The 27,040-nt window shown below is 42.7% G+C and overlaps 1 protein-coding gene and 2 pseudogenes across 2 annotated transcripts; 1 reads left to right on the forward strand and 2 right to left on the reverse strand.

The window, feature by feature from the left end:
- Window positions 1–1,509: 1,509 nt before the first annotated feature.
- LOC125540741 (dirigent protein 5 pseudogene) lies at window positions 1,510–2,451 on the reverse strand (annotated as a pseudogene).
- Window positions 2,452–9,102: 6,651 nt separating this feature from the next.
- LOC125535258 (F-box protein At5g49610) lies at window positions 9,103–11,881 on the forward strand. Of its 2 annotated transcripts, XM_048698309.2 has the most exons (3): window positions 9,104–9,361; window positions 10,386–11,417; window positions 11,537–11,676. In XM_048698309.2, exons 1-3 carry the CDS (start codon window positions 9,158–9,160, stop codon window positions 11,537–11,539), a joined length of 1,239 nt encoding a protein of 412 aa, XP_048554266.2. In that variant the 5' UTR covers window positions 9,104–9,157; the 3' UTR covers window positions 11,540–11,676. The 2 variants fall into 2 exon arrangements, with proteins under 2 accessions (XP_048554265.2, XP_048554266.2); XM_048698308.2 differs by having other exon boundaries at window positions 9,103–9,361; window positions 10,386–11,881.
- A 2,372-nt stretch (window positions 11,882–14,253) lies between these two features.
- LOC125534789 (CCA tRNA nucleotidyltransferase, mitochondrial-like) lies at window positions 14,254–26,799 on the reverse strand (annotated as a pseudogene).
- Between the last annotated feature and the right edge of the window lie 241 nt (window positions 26,800–27,040).

The following is a 27,040-nucleotide window of genomic DNA, read 5'->3' on the forward strand; positions in this document are numbered from 1 at the left end:
TTTTTTGCAACTAAGGTTTTGTTGCAGGTTTTTTGGCAACACAGGCTTTGTTGCGGAAAAAAATTGTTTTCATCTTTTTGCAATTTTTTTTGCAACTCAAGTTTTATTGCGGAATTTTTTTTGTAGTAGCAGGCTTTGTTGCATAATTTCTTTTTTCTTCTTCATCTTTTTGCAATATAGCTAATATTACGGAAGAAACTTCTGCAACATTGATGATGTTGCAGAAGTGGCCAAAAAATCGCTAGGAGTCAGCTCCATGTCACGTGGGACACGTGTTGTGCGAGCAAGCCGACGGATCAGACCCAAGAAATCAGCCGGTTGAAGGGAATCATTTCCCTTGAATAATTTACGAACCAACATATAGGCCAACTGAGGATGAGTGACATCAAATCGGTCAAAAGTGCCTACCTGGAGAGAGTAAAAAAGTATCCATGCACCCCGACCCAAAACAATAATCACTTAGATCGAACGAATGTGTTAAAAAAAACATTTTTCGTTATACTTTCAAGAACACTGTTTCACATATTACTCCTTTAAATCCTCCCTATGGGCGCTTCGAGGGCAAACAAAGCCTCCGCGTCGTTTGTTTCCGGCTAGCGTGACATGGTGGTTTCTCGAGGGCTCTGCATGCCATCCGATCTGCATGGATGGCACGTGTCCGTGTGACCTGATTGGGTGGTATGGGGGCACATCCATTGTCACTGTCATTGGGCGGCGGCGGGCATGCCCGTGAGCGCCTTGTAGCACGTTTTCCCACACGCGAAAGCATGCCCGAACGTGCCTGTCGGCGTCCTCGCCTCATGCCAGGCTGGTCTAGTTGCGACAGGCAAGGCGTACCTAGTGCCCATATGTCAGCTTGCACGTGGGGGCTTGCGTCGTGTCTAGTTCGCTCTGCCAGCCGAATCCTGCGTTGCGGGTGCAGCACCTGATCACGCGTGCGGCCTGCCTGTCATGTTGATGATCAATATATGTATCATTTTTAGAAGAATAAACAACCAGACATTGTATCCAATATCGATGCAATTTCTCAAAATTATTTAGAAAAAATATTACAATCATTAAATACGTTGCCCGCGCAATTGGGCCGGTGGCTGTGCTAGTTTATTTACTAACAAGATCATCAATTTTATTGTAGATGAGTGCAACATGCATAACACTGTCCAGATGAAATGCACATGATATGACATATCCCACCATCCAAGTCTAAGGCAAAACAATCGTCCTGACGTCGTTCATCACACCTATCGTGTTTGCAGTACTTTCGTTTATTGTATTTCCTCAACAGTTAGATGGCCTTTGGAGGGCTTTTCCTCGCATTCCAGAAACAAAATAGGAGCAAACCAACTTGTGGTTGGATGGTTAGAGAGACAGTGGTATCCCCAGCCCACCAGGTTTCAAGTTCTGGTGCTCGCGGTATTCTTGGATTTATTTCAGGATTTTCGGCGATCTTTCAATGGGAGGAGACGTTTCAGTCGACGACGAGGCTCCAAAAAATAGAAAATACCAACGGCACTGAGAAATCTTCTTTTAGATAATATATATAGAAGAGCTACCTCCCCTGAACTAGCACTTACAAAAAAACAGTAAAGACGAATAAAAATGCAGTGCATTTCGCATACTTGTCAACGTATGCGACAATAACACACAAACCTGCCCTCACACACCAAGACAAATCGAAGAGCATAGAAAACAGCAGCATCCTTATTGACAGACACCATAATGGATGTGTCACCTTAATATAAATCGTCAGACGTAGCACTCGTAGAGCTTGATGTCCATCTGCAAACGGAAATAGACGGTTCCCTCGGAGGCATCGAGTCGGAGCGTGGCGATGCCGCGCGCCATGAAGAAGTCGCCAGTGCCGCCGACGACAGAGAGGTCCCGGGTCTTGTCGTCCATGAGGTCCGCGCCGACGAGGTTAATGGTGCCCTTGTGTGCCGTGGAGTTGAACACGATGGAGAAGCCAAACCACGAGGTGTAAGACTCCTGCTTGTCGTAGAAGTAGAAGCCCTGGGCGCGCGCCGCGGGCTCCTCCCCCGCCATGGGTAGCGCCTTCCCCACCGTCATCGGGTCGTCGAACACCACGAGAGTGCCGAAGTAGGTGCCGTTCTTCCAGTGGGTCGTGCTGAGCGCCGTGGGCTTGGTGGCTGCTGCTGACGTCGCGTTCTTCGTGTTGTTGACGCCGTTGTAGAGGATGTCGTGGTAGTAGAGCGTCATCTCGTTGCACGGCTCGTCGGAGCTGCTGGAGACGACCCTCCTCAGGCCGTGGGCGGCGGCCGCCGACGAGCCCAGCAGAAACACGGCGACCACAACGGCCAGTGACAGCTTGGAAGTTGCTGCGAGGCCTTGCATTGTTGACAACGCTACTGATTACTGAGCCTAAGCTGCGAAGGATCTATCGACTAGCTGTGATGTAGTAGAGCACTGCTAAGTGAGGATGCAGCTCTTGTTGTTGCTTGTTAAGAGCTTGACTTGTGCATGCTATTTATAGATGTGCATGCATTGAACTGTGGGGCATGCAGGTAGAAAGTATGAGTTTAGTAACTTAATTTAGCTTACATGATAATCTCCCTTGTACTCCAAGTGACCAGTCTTGTTTACAAATTGATTCGTCGGTTGGGTAGCTCCTCCAACGTAGCATACCAAAAAAAGCAATAGCAATTATTGGTTTTGTGCTATTGAGCAGTCTTGAGTATGTAATCGTACACCAGCTACTCATGTTAGGTGGGCTTTCAAAAGCCACACACATGCACTGATGTTTCTTAATTTGGAGCAGAATATTCCCTCAAAGATTAGAAGGCATACTGATATAGATTGTTTTCGTTCCTCTCCAACCAGTTAAGGCAATGCATGAGATCGCTTTTGCCTTTTTCGCTAGCACGTCCACATGCCAGCCATGGCCGGAGCTCGTGCCTTTGACAAGGTGGCAAAGAACACTTGAGACGACAGATCATCTGTATACCTGGCATAAACTATTTCGCTCGACATGATAAATATGTTATTTTAGTAGACATGTCACCTTAACATGTAACATGCATGGCAGACGCTAGACCGTTTCCATTCTACTATTATACTGTTGGGATTTCGCTCTCGGATTTGATAACATCAAAAACAACAAACACACACACAAAAATCTTATAGCCAAGGACCCGTATCCGTATCATTACTTCTGTTTTCTTTTCAACGCCCTCGGTTACTATTGACGCACTCGTGCTCATACACACACAGACACACGGCGCGACCGAAACAAGCTATCAAACCGACTCAAACTAATCCTACCATAACACGGACACTAACTCCTGATGACAAGTTGCCAAACAACCTTTCCTAATCACTGGCTACATCCCTATTAGCCTATGCCTATTCGCATACAACTCCCGAAAGCTACTAAGTATGCTAACAGTGCTACTAGACCATAGAGTCACATATGGTAACTCTTCTAAACTTAACTTAATGACTAATTAAGACATGATGACATCCTAACTCAACATTATACTAACATATACTACTTAAATTAAATAAATATTTTACAACTACACAATAATTAGTTTTTTGTTTTAATTTTTGTATTATAAATTAAAATTTTAATGTTTTATACATCCAAATTTCATTGAAAAATATTGCAACCAATTCCGCAGCAATATGCAGGGTACCATCTAGTTCATTCTACCTAGCGCTGCATGTAGCGTCCTATTTTCTAAATCTAACATATTTGCATTCAAAATAGAACTGTTATTCCAAAAATCTAATTATAAATTTGATGTTGATTTTAAGCAAAACAAGTGAATTGCGTGGAAATGGACGCAAAAATCAGAAGGCATCGTTGGTACGTGAGATTGTAATGTAATGTACTGATATAGATTGTTTTGGTTCCTCTCCAACCAGTTAAGGCAATGCATGACATCGCTTTTGCCTTTTTCGCTAGCACGTCCACATGCCAACCATGGCAGGAGCTCCAGCATTTGACACGGGGCAAAGAATACTTCAGACGACAGTGTATACCTGGCATAAACTATTTCGCTTGACATGATAAATAGTCCCTCCATCTCATAATATAAAGGCGTTTTTGACACTACGCTAGTGTCAAAAACGCTCTTATATTATGGAACAGGAGGAGTGTGTTATTTTAGTTGACATGTCACCATAACATGTAATCATTCATGACAGACGGTAGACAGTTTCCATTCTATTGTACTGTTGGGATTCTGCTCTTAGTTTCGATAACATAAAAAACGACGTACACACATGCACAAAAATCTTATAGCCAAGGGCCTGTATCGTTATTTTTGTTTTCTTTTCAAATGCCCTCGATTACAATTGACACACCCTTGCTCGTACACACACACACACACCACCACCACCACCACCACCAAAACAAGCTATCGAACTGACTCAAACTAATCCTAGCACAACACACACACTAACTCCTGATGCAACACGAACAAGCTGCCAAACAACCTTTCCTAGTAACTGGCTACACTGATCGCTATTAGCCTAAGCCTATTTGCATACAACTAGTGCTCCCAAAAGCTATTAGTATGCTAGCCGTACTACTAGACCATAGAGTCACAAATGGTAACTCTTCTAAACTTAACTTGATCACTAATTAAGACATGCTGACACCCTAACTCAACATTATACTAACAGTAGAACACTACTTGGAAAAAGCCTAGTAGTAGGGTGGGTTAAATAGCTATTAGTAGCACGGGTGCCTGCGCTACTACGGCGCTACAGCTAACTGATAGTAGTAGCGTGATGCATCCCGCGCTACTACTAAGTATCTGTAGCGCGTGTCTGTGACCCGCGCTACTATTATTAATTTCAAAAACCAAAAAAACAAATCTTGATCCCGTTTGTGCTGTCAATGGTGTCAATGGTTCGATCCAACGACGACAGGGGTCGCCGGAGGTGTGGACGGGCAGCGGCAGACCAGATCGGGCGACGGTTGTTGAAGAGGGACCGGATCCCGGGTAGAGCAAGACGACGGTGTGAGGATCCTCTTTGGGGACAAGGCAGAGAGCTCTTGGTTGGCCATGTCGACGACCTGCGCAGGCATGTGCATGGGAGGTGAGTAAAACCGGAAGGAGAGGGAGAGGGAAAAAGAGAAATAAGGGAGAGAGGAAGGAGATGGAGGGTGCATCGGGGCTGGTCGCCGGTGGTGAGGTGCTCTGTCGAGGTGGCAAGGCGGCGAGGGGGGAGATGGGCGAGATCCTGGACACGAGCGACGCGAGGAGGCGGCCTCGTTGGGTGCCATGGAGGAGGAGGTGTGTTTGGCCAGGAGCACCATGGGAGAGCCTATGGAGAGAGGGGGAAGAGTGAAGGAGAGAGGAGGGATTTGGCCGAGGATATGAGGACTTCACCTACCTTGTAATTAGTAGTAGCGAGGGGTATAAACCCTCGCTACTACTATGGCCTATCCGGGGCGGGGGGGGGGGGGGGGGGGCACGGTAGAGACCACTTAGTAGTAGCGAGCGGTATAAACCCGCGGTACCACTAACAACTTAGTAGTAGCGAGGCCTATAAAGCAATAGCGAGGGGTATAAACCCACGCTACTAGCAAGCGTCTACCTATAAGGTTTTCCCTAGTAGTGGCGTGGCAAAAGGGCCCGTGTGTTATAATGGGAGCAAAAAAATCATAATGGCCATGATCATATTTTGCTGCGTCACCGAGATACACTATCACTCCCAATTTTGCGAAATCATGAGCATTTTTTAAACTCATGAACTTATTTGAAATCATGAATATTTTTCGAATTCATGAACACTTTTATAAATTTTCAAACATTTTATAAAATCAAGAATATTTTTTAATTCATGCATTTTTTAACTATTTACAAACATTTTTAAAAAATTGTGACCATTTTTTCAAAAAAATCTTGAATCGGCGAACATTTCTAGAATGGGCGAACCTTGTTATGGAAATTGGTGGAACAATTTTTGAAATTCATGAACATTTTTTTGATTTAATGAACATTTTTTAAGTGCATGATCATTTTTTGAATCAGCAGACATTTTATGAATGAATAAACTATTTTGTAAGTCACGGACAGTTTTTGATTTTTTTTACTATATTTTTCTATTCATGAACATTTTTTTAATTGGAAAAATTTTATCCAATTTCATTAACATTCTTAATACACGGACATTTTAAAAAATCATGAACATTTGTTTGCAAAATTTTGAACATTCTTTGAATATGCAAATACTTTTTTATAAAATCACAAACATTTATTGAATACACATACATTTTATAATTTATTACACATTTTATTTCCAAATTCTCATTTTGTTTAACATTTGGAACTTTTTTAAGTCTAATATTATTTAAAGTAGAAAAAACTAAAATAGAAAATAAAAAAACGGGCTGCCCAGACATGGGCCGGCCCAAACGGGTGCTTTGTGTCTTCTCTCAGCGCGCAGAGCGCAGTTAGAAGGTCCCTATTGCATGGGCCAGTCCAGGCAGGGGATGTGAAACGTTTTTTTATCACGTATAGGTGGCATTGGTGGGTAATATTTTACAACTTTGGGAGCAATTTTCTTGACGTGCCGCAGGAAGCAATAACCCCTTTATTATTAGGTATATATATACTACTTAAATTAAATAAATATTTTACAACTATATAATAGTTGATGTTTCATACATCCAAATTTCATTGAAAAATATTGTAACCAATTACGCAGCAATATGCAGGGTACCATCTAGCTCATTCTATCTAGCGTCGCATGTAGCGTCCTATTTTCAAAATTTAACATATTTGCATTAAAAATAGAGTTGTTATTACCAGATCCTAATTCTAAAAATAAGAAAAAACTAATTATAATGTTGATGTTGATTTTAAATAAAACAAGTGAACCGTATGGAAGTTTTTATACAGATAAGTGTGATTACTAGACAAGACCTTCTGTTGGTCGTCTTCCATTGACATGAGAGGTAGACCGGAGGTCACCTAATGGACCTTCTACTGAAGGGCCTGGAGTGCCCTGCCGGTTGTGTGGAAACTAGATGCCCTTTTTCTCATCTATTGACGGAGCCTCTCCACTCACGAACAAAGCCATCTCGACGGTCAAAGATGAAGCCATCACCATCGACGTGTGTCGTTTTGTCAGTCAGTCTAATTGGTCCCCCACTGTCAAGAGTCTAATTAGCCCCGAATGTCAAGCATCTCCATTGATGAGTGCTTAACCATGATTCGTCAGTTTTGCTCCCCCGAAGTTGCCATGGTGCACAACATGTGGAGGACATTGTCAATCCTGCGAGAGCTCCGCACAGAACCAAGGGTCGCGAACATCATGTTGGCCTCCTGAGTTTTGGGAGGTCACCACGTATTAGCCGTGGGTCAACTAGGAATGTCTTCCACCAACACTTGTAGCAAGCAGTCCTAAATCGCTGAGTAGCAATAATTCCCGACAATCGGGGTGGCCCGTCCATCACTATGATCAAAATTTGTTTGCATGGCAGCCCAACTTTTCTTTCCGTGCTTTTTTGGGTGATGTAAACTATATTAATCAGACACGAGATTTCGTATTAGACCTTTGCTGGTAATAGCTACGCAGAATCGCAAGTTCACCCTTGGAACACAAACATATACCAATGTGCAATTAGTTTTTTAGGTTGCACACAAGCACTTTGTAATTCTTGCAAAGGAAAAGTAGCATCTACATCATGAGTTAGCCCCAAGGCAAATGGACCAAAAGCAAATGGTAAAAGGTGCAATAATTCTATAGAAGTGATCATCCATTGCTTCCAATGAAGCTTATGACATATACTCAAATCTCAAGCGAAAGCATCTGGTTCATATAAAAAACCTCAACCAACAAGGCACTAACACCCAATATAATCACTCGAAGTAAGAACAATCAAACACCAATCACTCTTAGGCGTTCTCATATAGAATAGATACTTCGAGGCACATCAAACTAGAATTTCCCTCAGATTAGTTAAAACAAGCAGTGCATTCTGTGGTCATATGGAATAATGCATTTCATCATCATCTCCTTCTAGCATCCGCCAGTAACCATAATCTTCCCTGTCCACTGATGCTAACAAATATATGTTATGCCTTAGGTTTTTGGAGCCCATAGTGAGGACACAATAGCCAACTATGCAGTATACATCATAAGGCAGTCTTGAGGTTCTCCAATAAAGGAGATGGCACACCCCGAACGGTTAGGGCCAATCAAATTTAGTTGTAGACAATGACAAAGCTTTGTGTTCGGACGAGGGGCGCCCACTACTACGTGGGCGGGTTGCAGATATAGTTGTCCATGATGACCATGCCGTCACATGAGGCATGGAGATAGAATCTAGCAAAAGAGTTCATAAAACCCAAATATTAGAGCATCTCTACCAAATCCCTAATATCGTGGTACCATAAACCACTATAAAGGGGGACTTTAAAACTGTTTTACGGTACCGCACAAGCCGCGGTAGAATAGATACCACCAATTTCTACCGTAAAAACAAATATTCTATTCGCCGGTGCGAAATAACTAGTTAAAGTAAGCATAAAAGAGTTAAATTCCATTTATGTTTAACTACACTACATACGTTGGTAAAGCATTTACCTAAGTTATGGAAAATTCATAATTCATCAGTTATTTTAGAAAATACTAAAAAATCAAGATAGAGTAAGATACAAAAGTGTAAAAGAAAGTGGATTCATCAGAAGATACATGAGTCCTTAATTCCGAATCAAGAGATTTGCTATGCAATTTGTCAATTGAGTAAAGTAATAATATTAAGAACTAGATCACCTAACCCCATTGAATGAAAAAATGAAATTCAATTTTCAGGGAAATTTTGAATAAGAGATAAATAAACAATTGAATTTGAAAAAAAAAACTTCTTTCTATTTTGGATAATTTCTTTTTCAATAGGACCCTTTTTTTGGAGTTTTTATTTTTCTTTCTCTTTTTTTTCGTAGGCGTCTTCTTTCCATATCACCCGCACAAGTAGCCACCCCCAGCCGCGACCGCTTCCACGACTCCATGGCCCGTCGGGCATCGATGGCGACCTTGAGCCCACATCCATGGCGGAGCTGTCGTGGCCACTCGAGAGCTCGAGGGGCCATATGGCTGTCGGGAATGAGGCGACGAGGGGCGGGGACGTCGGTTAGCTGGTCAGCGGCGGGGATATCGGACGGGCAGCAGGTGACCGATGGGAATCGGCAAACGGCTAAGCGTCGCCGTAGATGAAATGGGCGAGAGAAACTGCAATAAAAAAAACGCTCTCCGGAGAAACACTCTCTCTCCCCACTTTCTCCGGGCGGCGGCGAGATCCGTTCCCCAGTCGACGGACCACGCCGACGGCCGCCTCCGGGAAGCTCCTTCACGCCATCGCGCCGCGGCCTCCGCATCACAGGTCCGTCCCTCCCTTGATTTTCTCTCAGATCGAGCAAAGCAGAGGAACCTGAGGGAGGGGGAGATGGCGCCGCCGGGCGGTAGATACAGGGGGAATGAACACGGGGAGGCGCTCCAAGGGAGTAGCTCCTGCGCTGGGGAGAGAGCGGAGCGGGGTGGGCATGTGTTCGTCGTTGCCGTGGGCATGATGGCGCCGCTGCTGGAGGGGTGCTGATCTGATTAGTGTAGTCTGTGATTCAGAGAGTGCTTGCTTGCTTGCTGCTGCTGCTGCTGGTATTTGTGCTTGCTGATTGATTATACAGTGACTGAGATGCTGCTATCTGTACTGATTGATGTTATTGGCGCTACGCGATGCACATAGTTCTGATGGAAAATCATTTGATTCACTGCTGTATCAACATTTATATAGCTGAAATCTGCATCTTCAGAAAAAAAAAAAAACTGGATTGTACTTTGGTCCAGCTCTAACTATTTGTGTAAAGTTGGTGGTAAAGATAGATCTGGATGTGTGGGAGAACGAAAGGCAGAAGGATTTCACATCCCTCTACGTCATACATTCATGATTTCACATCTTATCATCTAAATGTAGTTTCCTATATGGCTTTCCTATCTGAATGAACGTGTAATTTGTGAATGGAGTGGAAATCGCTGAATATCCTCTCACTTGTGCTCGCCATACTCACAAATATGCGTAATTGTCCCTTCTAACGTTTGTGAGAACATTCTCTATCGTTCTCCTGCGTCTTATAGTTATAATTGACATTGTTTTCTCTACAGCTATATTTGGCCCTGCTGTCAAAACAATGTTATTCAATTTACTTTTACTGTGACATGAGTATTGGTGTGTCATCTAAATTGTTGAAAAAGATAATAGCCAAAATGTGTGCCTCAAAGGGAACACGATCGTACTTTGGTGGAATTTTTGCATTTAGGTGTTTTACTGTTTGTGAGGTGGCCTGCGTCCTATTATTCTACTGATAATATAATACATACTAACTTTTTGCATCTTTTTCGTTGATCATCAGATGGAGCAGCGGCAATCAATCACCATGTCGAAGCTAGATAGTAGCGGTGTGACCATCCTCGACGACTTGCCAGAGTCCATCATTGTTGGGGAGATACTCATCAGGTTGCCGGCGGAGGACATCCTTCGCTGCCGTGCTGTGTGCAAGTTGTGGTGCCATGCCACCTCCGCCCACGACTTCCTTCTCGCTCACCACCGTCGCCAGCCCTCGCTCCTTCTCATCGATTGTCTCAACCGTGACAACAGATTCTGTGACGGCCATCTCTGCGTCTTCTGCGGCGACCATGCTGGGGCTACCGGCCGCAAGCTCTGCCGGCCCATCCTCTGGTATGCTGACCACACACAGGATGTAGACAGCCTTGCTATCCAGGCTGCCTGTGATGGCCTCCTCATCGTCTCTTACAAAGATAATGGCAGACGCTTCGATATCTGCAATCCAACGACCCGCCAACGTGCTCCCCTGTTGCTGCTTCCTGGACCAAGATGTCGTGCTTCAGTTAAAAGCATTCGCATAGCAGGATTCTACCAGCATTGCCCGTCCAGAGAATACCGTCTGCTCTACTCAATCTGGACAAGGAATGAGAATGGTTTCGCTTCCACGACTGATTTCTACGTCCTCACAGTGGGATCCGATGAGCCTAGGCCCATAGGACAGCCACCTATGGAACAAGGCCTACTGGATGGACATCCACCTATGGGACAAGACCTACTGGATGGACTGACCTGTTCGTCTAATGTATCTGTTCTCCACCGCGGCAGCCTGCATTGGGGACTAGAACGGTACCACTCTGATGTCAGCAAAATTCTAGTGTTTGACACTGCTGACGAGACATTTAGGTGGATGAGCCGTCCCACCGGGATGAGCTTTTGGACATTGTTGTTGGAGATTGACAGTGTGCTCGCTATGTGCACCAGTTACAATGGCATTGTTGTAGATATACACATGATGCAGGACTATGAGGCTGAGGTCTGGGCCTTCAAGTACCGGATTGACCTGTCGGCGCTGAAGGCGTCCCTACCCCTTGATCTAAGGGTGAGATGTTTACGCAAGATTGCTGTGCTCGGCAAGCATGAGCTGCTCATTGAGCTTGATGCTGGGCATCTTGTGCACTGTGATATTGATGGCAATTTTCTGGGACACGTGAAATGCAGTGAGTGTGAGGAAAGCCGTGTGCACATCACACCTTATCGCTTCCAGGAGAATATCATTCCACTTCCGTTCTTGGAGATGCAAGATGATTATGTGATACCAGAAGCAGAAGATGATGATGAGATCCATTACTTCATCTGGCCATATCCATAGAACGCATTTATGTAATATCCTCAAATCCTGGTCCAGGTTTGCTATGCCCTTGCAGTACTTATGCTATGCTATCTAGTAGGCTTAAGTGGGCATTTCGACTGGTAACGGTAGCATCTTTGCAATGAGCTATCTACACATGATAAATGCCGTGAACTATTGATAGTCTATTCTATAAAAATGTTGCACTTGTTTCATTCTGGTCTATGGCCAATTTTACCGATCTCAATTACTGTCTGGTTGCTTTGTTGATGTCTGTAGTTTGTTTTTTTAATTGAGTTGTTAAGTTTGTTTGTTGTAGCATGCTAGATTAAGTAGAGAGTTTCTGAATGCCCCGTCGGTTTGAGGAAAACCCGAAACTCAATGACGTATTAGCTTAAATAGGACAACATGGTAAGTGTGCTGTAGAGTACAAAATCGGATAGCATGGTGTATATTTTTCCTTTGAAAAATGTGCCTGACACTCACCTGATCAACATAATTTATCTTTCTACTTAGAGTTTTCTGCTTGAGGTGACAGCAATGAATTGAAGCCACGACTGCTATTATAAAATCCGCAAGCAGCCGTTGTGGAAACCTCATGATCTATCCACTGGCGGAGGACTCCAGTGGGCAAGGGCTGGCGGCCGCCATACCTTGAATCATTGGTAAAAATTTCTTATACGTATGCATGTGCATCTCTGGGCTGGCGCGAGTTTTTAGTTCGCGAGTAGCCGTGAGTTTTCCGTTGAGATCAAGTCGATCCGATCAGTTACGAGCTAGTCTCTACCAGGTCGCGTACCTACGTGTGGTTCTGCCTAGCCGTGCATGCGCTGCTCCAAGGAAGATCGATCAAGCTACCAATCAAGCTGTTAGGTTGCTTGCTTCTTCTAGCTTTGCACGTACACGTACATATGTACAACTTCCGGTGGACTTGTTCTAGGGCTTTAGAAGCCAACGCTCAACTTCGCATCCTTCACAGCCAGTAGAACGCAGTGCGGCGTAGCGTCGTCCCCAACTGAAAGTGAAGGGGATAGCAAAGCCAAAGGGTAGGGGTATATCTCTAAATTTCAGTAGCATCTTTTAGTAGCTTGTAATATACAATTGTAATGATTTTAGATTTTTATTCACAATTTAGTGTTGTGAACTACATATTTGAAAAAAATATTTTGAAGTACTTGGTAGTACTCCCTCCGTCCGGAAATACTTGTCATCAAAATGGATAAAAAGAGATGCACCTAGAACTAAAATACGTCTAGATACACCCCCTTTTATCCATTTTGATGACAAGTATTTCTGGACGGAGGGAGTAGCAGACTAGCAGTAGCTCCATTCCAAGCACCTATGTGCTTCGACACATGCCACTCATCAAGGTCAAGTGAATATCACGGAAGAAGAGCATGTATATTCTGTTGAGAATCACATGAAAATATAAATGTGCGCGCATTGTTAGTGTGTATTGACTATTATGATTTTGCATCATTTTTTTACTTAAGAGTTCGCCCCACCTTAATTTTTTTCTGTCCTCCGCCTCTGGATCTATCCATGTTAGAGTGGTGGCAATATATATTGTTGAGTCTGCTAATTGTTTGAATTATTGTTTTGTCTGAACATTCTTTCTCACCCTTCTGTTTTCATACATATCCTGTGGTCATGACGATCTGCCACCCATAAGGAAGAACTGAGCTCTTGCTTGTGTCAGCAGAGCTCCAGCTCAAAAGTTAGAATAAGTTGGAAGAACTGCGTGATTTTGAAAACGAGCATGTCACCATGATGTTCTTTTGATTCTCCGAAAATGTACCTTTGATTGTTCTTTTTCATGATCTTCAGTTAGAATTCTGATAGTTGTGTGGACTCTCGCTGATAGAGGCAACATGAGTTGGACAAGTGAACGTTTTCGCCCACACATCGATCACATCAAAATCACGCAAACACATGCACACAAAAACTGCCACGCAGTTTTTCTTACTTCTTTTCGATGCTCATGGTATCTGCACCTACATAATCATAAATGATCACCAGCGCGTTGCTGACGACTGCCCATCCCCATCATCTTTCTTCGCCGGATGATGGTCACCTGCAGATCCATAAACACTTCAAGGCGCATATATATTGCTCGAGGTCCATTATAAATCATGAGATGTACTTCCTCCGTTCCTAAATAATAAGTCTTTTTAGAGATTTCAAATGGACTACCATATGCGGATGTATATAGACATATTTTAGAGTGTAGATTCACACATTTTGCTCCGTATATAGTCACTTGTTGAAATCTCTAGAAAGACCTATATTTAGGAACGGAGGGAGTACTTACAAAAAATATGCATCTTTTAATCTAAACCTGGTCCTGTTTCGTACATAATGGTCAATAGCACATAACACATCATAATGCAAAGCAGGTAATAAAACCATAGCATTCGATCTACACCAGGTCCTATTCTGGGATTCCTTAATTCTGGGATTCCTTGCATAATGCAAACGAACATCCTAACATCACAGATAGACAATGTTCTGGCAGGCAGTCCCAGTATCATGCTAACATCACGCAAACAATGGATCTAATACACAAAGTATTCTCAAAATGTCACCATCAGATGCTGGATTCTACTTTTTGGCGTTTCGATTGGGACCGCTTCATCCAATCGATGCAATCATCCATGGTTCCTTCCGGATGCGCAAGCCGCCACTTGAACACACGTTCTTTCTGTGAAAAGGAATACTAGTTGTGTCAACATTTTTTGAGATACAATTGATGTGATCAGTTACAAGCGGGCAGGGCAACCCATTCTCCAATCAGTCGACCTCCTGACTTGACCTGCAGAACTCCCATTATGGTGTTGCCATTGACCAATTGCTTCTGTTTCCACTCGCACTCCCACACCCCGTCGAGACCTAAAGTGTTAAAATGTGATACAAATATCTCTACGCTTGTGGTGATGGGAAAAGCGTAAATTCAACAACCGCCGTTTACTTTACCTAGATCAGTTATGGAACGCTCAACTTTGATGTACTTCTCTTTCCTCCGACGCAGCTCATCCTGCTGACTGAGGGCATTTTCAGCTTCTGGATAGGAGAGAATGGATATAAGAAGTGCCACCCGCCACAAGTTCTTTATTTCATCAAGTATCAGTCCTGAATGCGTTCAGTGTCAAATGTTATGGTCTAAAATACAACTTAGTTTTCCACTGTAATAGGAAGACATGCATCAGATCAGGACAGGGTATGACAGTTTTGAAAAAAATTAGCAAGCTAAAAATGACCTGCTTTTACACGCTTCAACATGTCTGTTGGTATATCGAGATATTCATCTTCCAGCTTCCCCTTGAGAGTTCCCAAAGCGACATTTGATTCAAAGAGGGGAACTAATTCAGCAAACTCTCTGCTGGCAGCATGTATGTTAACAACCTTTAGGCACACAAGATATTACGACGAGTTAATTAATTTGTTACCACACTAAACAAGACTAGGAGTCACAATAGCAAATGCTACTCGATGGGGGCAACTCAACAGAACGTACGGATTTAGCAACATATGCGTCCAGCCTTAATGACTCCTTAATAATATAGCTAGTGACAGGAATCTGCAGGCGACACAATAGAAGAAAAAGACTTGAGACAGTAGCAGATGGATACCATTCAAATTGACAAAACATTGGATTCACAAATGATTGGATGATGCATAAGTTAGATGTTACCTCCTTAGATTTTTCGTCCAAGCAGGACATCTTTCGGAGGGGAAAAAAGAGTGCACTATAGAGGTAAAGCTGTTGCTGTTCAACCTAATAAACACCATAAAAGGTCTAATGTTAAGGGAAGACAAGAGAGAACAGAGATTATAGTCAAATAATTATAATTTTCCATAATAGCATTGAGGGAACTGAGACAGGACATATTATCAATATCACATCACAGGTGCTCTGAATATTAACAGAACAATACTATGATAAATCATTGCAGACAAAAAAAGACAAACAGTTCGATTCCAGGTTCAATTTTCGATATACATTTTTCTGTAAATGGCTCAAGTAGTTCGCCAGTGTAGGGTCGTTAAGCTCTCACGCATTTTAAACAGAGGTAAGAAGATATTATCTGAGTAAAAAGAAAACAGACCGACAGCATGGGATGAGAAAGGCCGTCATGCACAGAAATTGCAAGGTTCCAAGCTGCTTCAATGTGTGAAACGCAACATCTGCACCAGTACAGGATAACCATGGGTGCTAATGTAAATAAAAAGATAAATGCACATAGGTATCTTCTACTATTCCAATCCCTATAATGAGTATAGTAAATAAAACTGTGTACAGACAGTTGCCTGGCTCTAAAACACAAAATAACTAGATGTCAGAACAAGGACACACCGGTCATAGTTGTCAAAACCTGGTGGGTCAGATGTTTCAGGGAAAGAAAATACAACGTAAAATAACCCCAAATCACGGATGTGAGACATTGCTTCAGCTGGGTGTTTGCCTGACATCATAAGATTAATCTGCACAATATACATGCAAGAGATTTATCACTAGGGTTGTTTTCTGAGTTCATCTAGAGCTTTATTATTCACAAAAGCAGGAAACCAATAAGCAAAAAGCTGTCAGATGATAGGTAGTGTAGACATCAAACCTCCTTGCCAATACGTTCTCTGCTAATCTTGCAACCAAGTCCCAATTTCACCTTTTCATCCGAAGCAGCTTCCTTCAACTCATCGGATAATGTAAAGTTGAATCTAGCAGCTGCAAAAGATAAAGATGAGCTTACACAAAGAAATAGGATGTTTCAATTAAGTGTTGGAGCATGTCTAACCGACACCTTATAATTTAGAGGAGCAAACGATAGAGTATCTGTAACTAAAAATTGTACTCCTCCAACGGTGGCTGGATGTAACCGAACCATCAAATTTAACTCCTCAAATGAACTAACCCCACATGGAAGTCTCTGTTCATCTCCTTCCTTCCGACGCGCCCAGCCGGAGCAGCACCTCAACCGCACACAGGAACGACATGTCGCCCAGCCCTGATTCCGCCGCCTCGCCACCGGTCTTCCCCACCACGGTGAGGTCCAATGCGCCTGCGCCCATGCTACCTAGTTGAAGGTTTGGTCATGCTCGCCATCGAACATGACGGCGGCCTACCAGGTGAGTGTGTGGTGTGAGTGCGTGTGTGGTATGCCTGTATGTGGTGTGCGTGTGCGTGCATGGTGTACTTGCACAACAGGCTAGAAGGCCTTGGCCGGTGGCAGCGCGGGTGTTGCAGGACGCCATGGGAGCTCCAGTACGTGGCAGCCATTGTAGGACGAGCACACACAGCTGGCGCCATACAGCCGCACAAGCATGATTTTATGAAGTTCCTCATCACCGGCGAGGGTCCCCGGAGTTGTGAGAGCATCGGGGGTTTCCATTTTGCGGTCACCAGGGCGGCCGACAGCCTGCGGCATGGATTCCGGCAGCGGGCGACAGGAGGAAGGAAAGGGATGTTTTTTAAGGAGTGGTGTCGCAGAGGAGTAAAAATAGGAGAGTTGTGCGTTGGAGTAAACTTAACTCCTTCGAATTATCCTCCTCTAACGGTTTGAGGGTTTGGTTAGGTGCAAGGGAGATATAGGCTTTTAGGGGATTGGTTAGATGTGCTCTTACATTCTTACAGTTGCAGCCCCTATACCCGTTTGGTTCTGAACTATTAATTAGTTTAGGGGCCTCAACTATTATCATCTTTATGTAGGATCTCATCAGAGGTTTTGTTTGTTTATTGGAATTTATTGGGGACCAACGGTGAATTTATGATGAGTTGGCAAAATTAGATGACATGGATGCCATGTATGCAGACCAATAAGTGAGGTTTGGATCACGAACATAGCAAGTATAGGAGCATAAAACTGCAAACTAATAATTCAAGGACTTAGATGACATCACCGAACAAGTTTGGGTACTCATTATAATTCATTGTCCATTTCTTAGATCAAGAAATGCACACAGCAGAAACAAATCCTTCTTCAGAACAGGGGAGATATCCAACGTTGTGTACTAATTACCAGGGAGTTATGAAGCTGTGGGAGAGGGCTATCGAATCGAGCATTGCCCGAGAAGAATTACACGCAATACCATCAACTAGTTTTAATTTTATATGCCTAGAAGGTCAACCACGATGGTGATTTTCCTAACAAGTATAGAGCCATAGAGGGGAGCAGAAGAAAGAACTACACATGATTTTTTTTTATTGGAGAAGGTCAAATCAAATTTTGCTAGCCACCCCAGGGGAGCAACGTTCATTAGAAGGGGCAACGTCCCAAAATACTAAATATTGGAATGTCACATTTTCATAACATCGTGATCTCAATTATTTGATCAAATAGTTGGAGCCACATTTATCTATAAATGGAACATAAGCAATTTCTTAAGTTCGCAACTAAAATTATACACTGGTTACATTTATCCGTTATCCACAATCATAGGAAGTAACTTTCATGAATAGTTCTGTAATATGAAAATTGGCATATAGAAATGTTAAGATCAACTAGGAGATGTTTAAACTTACCAAATCGAATTGCTCGAAGAACTCTAAGTGGGTCATCCAAGAAGGTAGCTTTGGCAGGTAAAGGAGTGGCAATAAGGCCCTTTTTGAGGTCATCAATACCTTCACAATGAGTCAATGACATAGCAGCATTTGTATTGTAAGACAGCCCCATTAATTTAGAATAAAATGCATAGGAAGTCCTCTAACTTCATCTCCACGGACTTTGAAAATGTGGTTCTGGGTCCTCAAACTTGTTAAGTTGTTTACAGCAGGTCTTAACCATCAAAGTTAGCATCTTGGTACCTGTGTCACATTGTAAGCCGACATCACATGTGTGGTTTGTTAGGTAGAGGGGAATAATGGCCATGGCCATGCGTGTCAGATGAGCAAGAAAAGAAGGAAGGTGAGTTTCACAACGCATGTCCAATTTTAAGAGAGAATAGATATGTGAAATTGGCTGGGCTCACCTTAAAAGAGTGTAGGTGAGTCAATATGCCACAAGGCACCAAGATGACGACCGGCCTGGTTTGGACTAGTAGTGAACATAAGTTGAAGATTCAAAAGCGCACTTTGAAAGTTCATGGACATGGATGATACTCTCTGAGAAGTTAGAGGACAATACTTACATTTCACTCATGAGGTCGACAGGTTAAGGACGACACTTACATTTCACTCATGAGAATTTATTATGCCGTGCCATAGAAGTACTGCAAACTTACCTCTTAAAGTAAAATCTTCCACAGAGTTATTGTTGATGTTGAAGAATAAACTGTCAAATTTATTTTGAAAAATATAAATTCAGGGATTCTAAAGAATAACTTGTGTTGTAGTTTTGATTTTAAACTCGTATCAACATTAATGATCAAAGAAAAGCTTCAGACAAAACACAAGCACGTCTTAAATGGAATATCATTGTGTTACCTATTCATTGTTAGGTCCCTACGGTATGCATCTTCTTCCACTGTGCCAAACTTCTGCAAGTTGAAAACATAATACGGCCATAAGCAGGTTGTAAAGTATCTCACAATGATAAAAAATTACTCTTATATGTATTGTGTACACTGAGCTCAATAATATGAGTATGTAAAGGGACACTAGATAAGTACACACCATGGTAGGAATACGGCTGCTCCCAACATATTTTTCAGACCTCAAGTTAACAAAATCAACAACTTTTAGGAAAATCTTCATGTTAGCAGTTTCCAAGTGCTTTGATTGATCAGGGTTGCTGCAAAAAAAAAAACTAATAAACGTTATCACACAAGTTAATTAATAAACAGATAGCCATGGTATTTGATGGGAACTATTCCTTTTTGACCAAGCATGTGTAAAGTGGCATAACAGTAATAAGTCACTCATGAGGATTAGCATAAAGAGAATTGCATACCGTGGTATAATATGGATTCCTTCCTCCTCCTCCAGTCTCACCTTTGCGTACTTATTTACGTACTCACAAAATCCTTGCCCGTCATATTATCAAGAGCAATGTCAATGTCAACAGGTTCTTTCCCTAATAGCTGTTAAGGTAACAATGAAGTCAAAAAACTAGCCAACAGTTATTTCATATAGAAATTGCAAGCAGATGCTGATTAGTGTCAAACAGGCAGAATCAGTGGCGGAGAGAGGGGGGCCAGCAAGGGGCCTGGACCTCCCAAACATCATGGATTTGTTTCATTTTTTAATGAAGAGTGCAAAATTAGTGATGATTTTCTGTTTAAAACACTTTTTAAGAGCACTTGGCCCCCTTGATAGAAGATTTACATATAGAACAGAGCACCGTTCGTAAACCTCGGTACAAAAGGACTGATTTTATGCAAATTCAACAATCTGTTACCCAGACATTATAAAAGGGTAATCAGGGCATCTCCAATGCTAGCCCCAAACCGAACACCGCAAATGTCCTTTTTCACGTCCGTATGTGGTCCGCGGACATGATGCGAGAGAGAGTCATCCAATGCTTATTCACAAATTAACCTCAATTGTCCGGTTGGAGGGAGAGAGACGAGAGGGAGACCATGCATGTGGTTGCTTTTGGTTGGATCGGAGTTTTGATTTCCGGCCAAATTTTTTTGGATTTCAGCCATCTCGGCCTAGGGTGAAAAAAATCTCTTTTGGGCAAATAATTTTGGCCCAGTCAAATTTTGTTCAAAAAATCAAATTTCAGTTCTGCAATTTCGTCCGAGATTTGGAAGAAATTTTTGTAACGACCAAAATTCGGCCATCTTAGCCTGGGGCAAGAAAAATGCAAAAAAATAATAATCAAAACTCTGGGTTGGATATGTGTGTGTGGTGTACGGTTTGGAGGAGAGAGGGGAAAGATAGAAAAAGAGGAAGACCACGTGGTTGCTTTTTGTTAGTCAAGTGAATGTTCGGACTCCTGCATAGCTCCCCCAAGTGCTTCCAGTTTAGACCGAAAGGGATCCCACTGAAAAACAAAAGTGGACAAAAATAATCCGAATACCACAATTCAGACATATACAACAGCTTTGAGGGTCTCCTTCGGAGATGCCCTCATCAAAGCAAAAACTAGAACAAAGTTATAGAAGCTTCCCCGCTCTGTGTGTCTGCCGCGAGCAAAGAAGAAAGGAAGAACTCATATTGCCTAATAAACCACAAAAAGAGAATAAAAAGATCAATCACCTTGTCCCGAACCCAACCACCGGCGACGTGAAGCTCAGTGCCGAGCTTGAAGTGACGGACGACATCGAGAAGCCGTTGGAAGATCTTCTTCTCTCGCTCCGTCAGCTCTACGGTCTCCAATACCTTCACGCCTCGTGGCAACTGCTCCGGCGAACCCGCCGCCATGCTGGAGTTGCCGGTGAAGGCACGTATGCAGGAAAAGAAGGCTGTAGGGAGGCCCGCCGGAGAAGTGTGAACCGTAGAGCGGCGATGGAGATGGGGAAGGAGGAGGGCGTAGGCGATGTCGCCGCCGTGCTTCGCCCGTACCCTAGGGCACGGTATGCGTTTGAGAGCGGTAAGAATCGATCCCCTGCCTGTTGGATGGCAGGCCAGGCCCGTTTGTTTGGGTGCCGCGCGCTTGGACTTCTCTTCTTATGGACCGTGGAAAGTGGATCTTTTTCCATGGAAAAAATATACAGCCCGACAAAGAAAAAAAAATCACGTGCTACAGCAAAATAGCGCTGGCCTCAGAATATGCTATTAGCGTGCTATATTGCGCTATAGCATGCTATTAGCGAGACCTTGTACACTTATTATTTAGAGAGACAACTTTAAGGCCCCGTTCGGCAGCTCTCCAGCTCCGTAAAATACGGGAGCCGACGGAGCACCCCTTTTTTTTGCGGGTAAAATCTTTGCATTACTCAAATCTCAATGTCCTTACAATCAGCCTTGGCTAGCTCTGTTGACAGCTCCACAAAAATACACTGCAGGCCGCTCCGCTTCGGCCGGGAGCTGCGGAGCGGAGAGCTGCCGAACAGGGCCTAAATACGCTATAGTGCTTTATTTTTTTCAGCGAGCCAAAGTCATTAATGTTCCCATTGTAGCGCAGTGCTGCTCCTAACATCGGCACTGCCTATAAGACCAGCAGAGACTTCCAGAGTCAGTAGGTTACGCTGCTAACAACAATAAATATCTGAAAAAGCCTAAGGCATCAACTGAACAGGAGCCTCACATGAAGTTAATCCATCAGAGTTGTCAGTGAACATGCTGATTTCAGCATACTGAAAAAGGGTTTCGCCCTGCTTTATATGTAAAGCAACAATCATTGTATTATACTGAAACCTACAAGAGCTTGTATTATACTGTCTGAAACAAGAGCTTGTATTTTTAGTCCTTCCCTAAAACCAAGAGCTTGTATTATACTGTCTTATTGCGGAAGCCCTGGACTTGGAGCAGCCATGTACGATTAACAACATAATCATATCACCTTGCTTGCGCAATGAGATATTTGATCATCCCTAAGAACAACTCAATGCAACTGCGTGCCATTTCCTGCCGAACAAGCATAGGCATAATCAGATCATCCCCATCTTAAGCACTCAGAAAGTAAATTCCAAGGTGGACACAATATTTTTATGGTTCATCCTCCGAAAAAAGAAGGGTGTGAGAGCATACCACACAAGCTGCTCGATTCAAGAATGGAGAACCATAAGACTTACCAATGAGTCGTCACTAGCTTTGCAACAGCCATGAGTTACCTTTTTGCATTCTCTTTTTTTACCCTTGTTGCTTATCATTTCTTAGTATCATGACATGTTACATATAGTACTGACTATACATATGTATACAATTATTGCTCTCATATTTCACCTACTATCACCTTAATTTACACTACCCACTACTTGTCTGACAAACAGATCCTTAATTTACACCACCCACTAATTTCCTCAGAACGTGATATTTACAATGTGTACTCTTTTTCTCACTTCTTTGCATCCTTTATATAAACGCCGGAAGTGTGAAGCAGTGGTATGGATAATTGTGTGTGCATAGATCTATGACTAGTCTATGCAGTAATGGGTGCAACTCTAATTGTTGTCGTGAGGATGGGAGGTGTTAGGAAGAAGATGCGTGCTACTCTCGTTGCTCCTAGAGTTGAAGTGTGCCATGGTGTTCTCAATCTCTTTGCGCAGCTTCACAAAGTTATTTCTCAACCATTCTATGAGAATCTTACCACAACTAGTCCTTTAGCCAGCAGTACGCGCGCCTCCTGTAGCACTGCCAAAGTCTGTGTTATCTTAAAACAGTGGCTACTCCCGCTAATAATTTGCCCAACATACCTATGTTCTATTGTTATGGCAAAGTGAGCTCCCAGCACAGAATTTAAACCTAAAACTTGAATCATCAGAATGTTATGGAGCTATCTAACTATTTGCTGCAACAGACGGGGTCATTATTTTGTTTCTAAAATCTATTAGAAGTTACATATATGTGGCGATATGTAAACTCAAAGTTTCAAGTGTTTTTCTTTCAACGATGTGGCTGCTCTTCTGGTAATGTTTTTAGACTTCAAAAATCGTACTTGTACACATACAAGTTATACTCCCACTGTTTCATAATGTAGTGCTTTGTGAAAAGTCAAACCACCCAAACTTTGACCAAGTTTGTGAAGAAAAACATTTACACCTAGAATGCCAAAAGTATAACATAAGATTCATCATAAGATGTAGGTTCTAGTAGATATAATAGTTTTCTCTATAAATTTGGTCAAAGTTTGACTTTTGAAATAATCTATACACACTATATTATGGAACAGAGGAAGTATATGATAATGGTACCCCATATTAGTCCTCAAGATGGGGTGGGACCGTGGGAGTACCAAAAAAATCCAACCTATATTTCTTAGGGGAACATAGACATTTCATATCCGTACAGTATTGTGTTTTCTCCACAATCTCTCCCACATGAACGTTGACTTCACCATCAGCTGCAACGTGTCATGATCACGCAACTTCATCATAATCTACTCATCCATTTTAATGTTTAAGAGTACCAGCATGATCTCCTATGCACAGCTTGCACTAAAACATAAGCGATTTCTTTGGCAACAGTTTGGGGGGCCACATTGTCTAATAACTACTAGATTTTTATTTATTTTTGAATTGAGAGGGGTTGCCCCCCTGCCCCAACTTTTATTAAAAAGCAAAGGCAAAACCACACCATACTGTTAACAGCTCTCGGCTCCAGCCAGAAAGTAGTTGCAGCAGAATTATTACAAGGAGAGATTTACTGAAGAAGTTCAACATCTCTCTCAGAGGATCTTATCAAGTCTGAGCCAAAGGGAAGAAAAGCAACAGAGCTATTTGAGAACATTTCAGCACATCAAAACACTAGCTTACTACCTAACTACCCCAGAGTCATCCACACGCCGGGCAATTCTAAACAGTTCCTATTGTAGCGCCTATACCTTACATATACATGACACAACGGGTGACAAACATAAATATTAATGTTCCCATTGTAGCGCAGTACTGCTCCTAACATTGGCACTGACTCAAGTAGAATTACACTGCCGGAAAGAACATCGGAGACATCCAGAGTCAGTAGGTTAAACATATTACATAATGAGGCTTCAAATAAGCCCCGTAAGCATGCAGCAGAAGGAAATTTATGTAACGCTGCTAATAGCAATAAATATCTGAAAAAAGATGCGGCATCAACTGAACACAGGAGCCTCACATGAAGTTAATCCATCAGAGTTGTCAGTGAACATGCTGATTTCAGCATAGTGTCTGCACTAAACAGTAACATAGTCGATACTAGTTTTGAAATTCTGACTGCGCAAATATAATAGGATATATTTCTTCTTAACGGAGAAGTGCCTCTAATCGAACCATCTTCGCTTAGCAGAGAACCAATCACAAAGGCGGTATCCCAGGATGTGCTGGACCCAAGCGACATGATGATGCCTTGATGGCAGAGGCACCACATAGGCAGCGACAAACCAAACACTGAGGAATGCCAATATACTTATTGATTAACTTCAAATGATAACTATGGACGTTATTATGTGATGGTGGTAGAACCTAAGAATAGAATGAAAAAAAAAGATGGTCCCTAGAAGAACAGATAATGGATTCCTCCAGTATTCAACATGGCCAAAGTCATCTTCCAACCTCAGGAAGCACGTGGACAAAGTACTAACAAGTTTTGAATGAAATTCTCAATGTGCAAAACTTAGCTATATGGTGTTTTGTTTTAATAACTCGGTGTGCAAAACTGAGTTATGGTGCTGCCAAATCGCTCAGTTCTAGAACAGGTTCTCTGATTGAAGATAATTGTATTTTTGTTTCAAAATTATGGGAGGTTGAATAAGGAGAATCCAAGAACAACTTACTCAAGAGGCACAAAATGAGATATCTGGAAGAGTCGACAGGAATCACTTGTTCGTCTTCTCGGAAAAATGTATGCTGAATAAAACTCTCTTTAAGGCTGTGAGGAAGAACCACCGGCAGGTCCTCATCAAACTGGAAGTTTTTTTAGGGTATCATCAAACGGGAAGTTGGCTACCAAATTTCCTTTTTGGTCACAGTGCAACAACTGGCCATAACAGCTGACAAGAACGTCTCCCTGATCATTGAAACGCCTGGTACCCATCACTGGCAGCATGAACCAGGACTGAAGCGCCCAAACGTCATGCTGATGGTCCTGAAGTGTGAAGATGCTCGTCCCTCCATTGCCTCCGGCTCTGACCCCAACAAACTTGTGGAGATATCAAAGACACAAGCCTTCCTCTGGTTTAAAGGAACCAAATGTGAGGATGATAAACAACCTGCTAGTGGTTGCCTAGTCTCCAACCCACTTGCCAGCAGAACGTGGCCATTGTTGACCTCTTCCACTGAGAGCTGAGGTTGAACTACTGGGTTTGTAGGAAGGTTAGGATAGGATGAAATAAATTTGTAGCTCATTTTTTGATGAGAAAGTACCACTTCATAGACTAGGAACCACACATGTTTGGGTGCCAAGAAATTATTGTTGCAAACATTATCAAGGATATTTGCTTCACAGCTAATTTCCCAATATCTCTCAATCCGAGTTACATATTACTTCTCATGGAAAGAAAGATTTATTCTATGCTTGCCGCCAACATTGGTTATTTGCATTGTGGTCTTGTTCCAGAAAGAAGATACTTATAAGGATATGGTGTGTGTGATCCACCTCATCACTCACCATCTACCGAGATACTGCAACGTTAATTAATGATTGAATGACACTAGTGAAAAGCCATAGTACTATGATATATGCTTACCGAACCTATAAAGATAGGCGAAGATACAATGCCCAAGAAAAACATGTTGTACCAACTACACATTACAAACCACATGCTACACCAATTGAGGAAGATACTCAAAGATTTGATAGTAAAATGATGAAAAAAGCCATTCCTTTACCTAGAAAGTATACAATAACTAAAGAAGGGGGGGGGGGGGGGGATAACCATGGAACCAAAAAAGCATAGACATTGCTCGGTTTATCGAACCAAGGGTCACATGCAAGTCAACAGTATAATTAGCATGCTTAAAAATTGTTTTCATCTTACCAGTTACAACAGAGAATCTGTGAGTCTGAAAACAGAAATATACATGTTGTGTTTCATCTCTTGTGCCACGTCACTCGAGAAATCAAGAAAAAATCTACCGCAAATAGAATGGTAAATCAAGGAACATTGAAAACAAGGCAGTGTTGCATGTATTTTGTACTCCCTCCATTTCAAAATATAGTGCGCCCGCGCTTCCCGAGGTCCAACCATAAATTTAACCAACGAGACCAACTGCGGCGGGAGAAAAAAAATTATATAATTGAAAACTTCTTTCGAATACGAATTCACTGATATAATTTTTGCTCCCGCCGCAATCGGTCTTGGTAGTTAAATTTACAGTCAAAGTTGAAGCACGTAGATAGAGGAAGCACTACATTGTGGAATGGAGGGAGTAATGGTCATGGTGGCGTTGATTCTTGGATACATTCTCTAAACCAATCTCCGATGGTTATTGACCTTGAGTTACCATAGGCACGATCAACCTGAACAAAGAGGTTCGAGTTTCTCCCATCAGCTTGATCCTTGTTGGTGGGCACTGCAAGCTTGCCACCCATGTCAAACAAGCGCATAACATGCCCAGGGTTCACCAGTGGTGAGCGCATGTGCCGGAATGACTCCGCCACCATGTCGAACACCATGTGCGGAGTCTGCCTTCAAGTGCATGCATAGCCTTTCAAGAAGAAGGACTGGCGCGCCAAGGATGCATGGTGGAGACGAGATCTAGCCTAGCATAGTGTAGTGTTGGGGTGGAGGATGAATCAAGCTGGAGGCAGAGGAGAGGCTCAGACAACGGCCTGCGGCGTCAGCTCGAGCGGAGCGGCGGGGAATGAAGGCTAAGGAGGGCGACTGTGGGGAACGGGACACTGCGGCGACAACTGA

Source organism: Triticum urartu, chromosome 2A, assembly GCF_056163025.1.
Source record: "Triticum urartu cultivar PI428250 chromosome 2A, HENAU_Tu73, whole genome shotgun sequence".
Lineage (NCBI taxonomy): Eukaryota > Viridiplantae > Streptophyta > Magnoliopsida > Poales > Poaceae > Triticum > Triticum urartu.

What these genes read in the sequence shown, in the direction of transcription:
- LOC125535258 (XM_048698308.2), top strand. Translation starts at nt 9,158, where the DNA reads ATGGGAATCGGCAAACGGCTAAGCGTCGCCGTAGATGAAATGGGCGAG. An exon ending in CCGCGGCCTCCGCATCACAG is followed by an intron (nt 9,362 to 10,385) that starts GTCCGTCCCTCC and finishes GTTGATCATCAG; the next exon opens with ATGGAGCAGCGGCAATCAAT.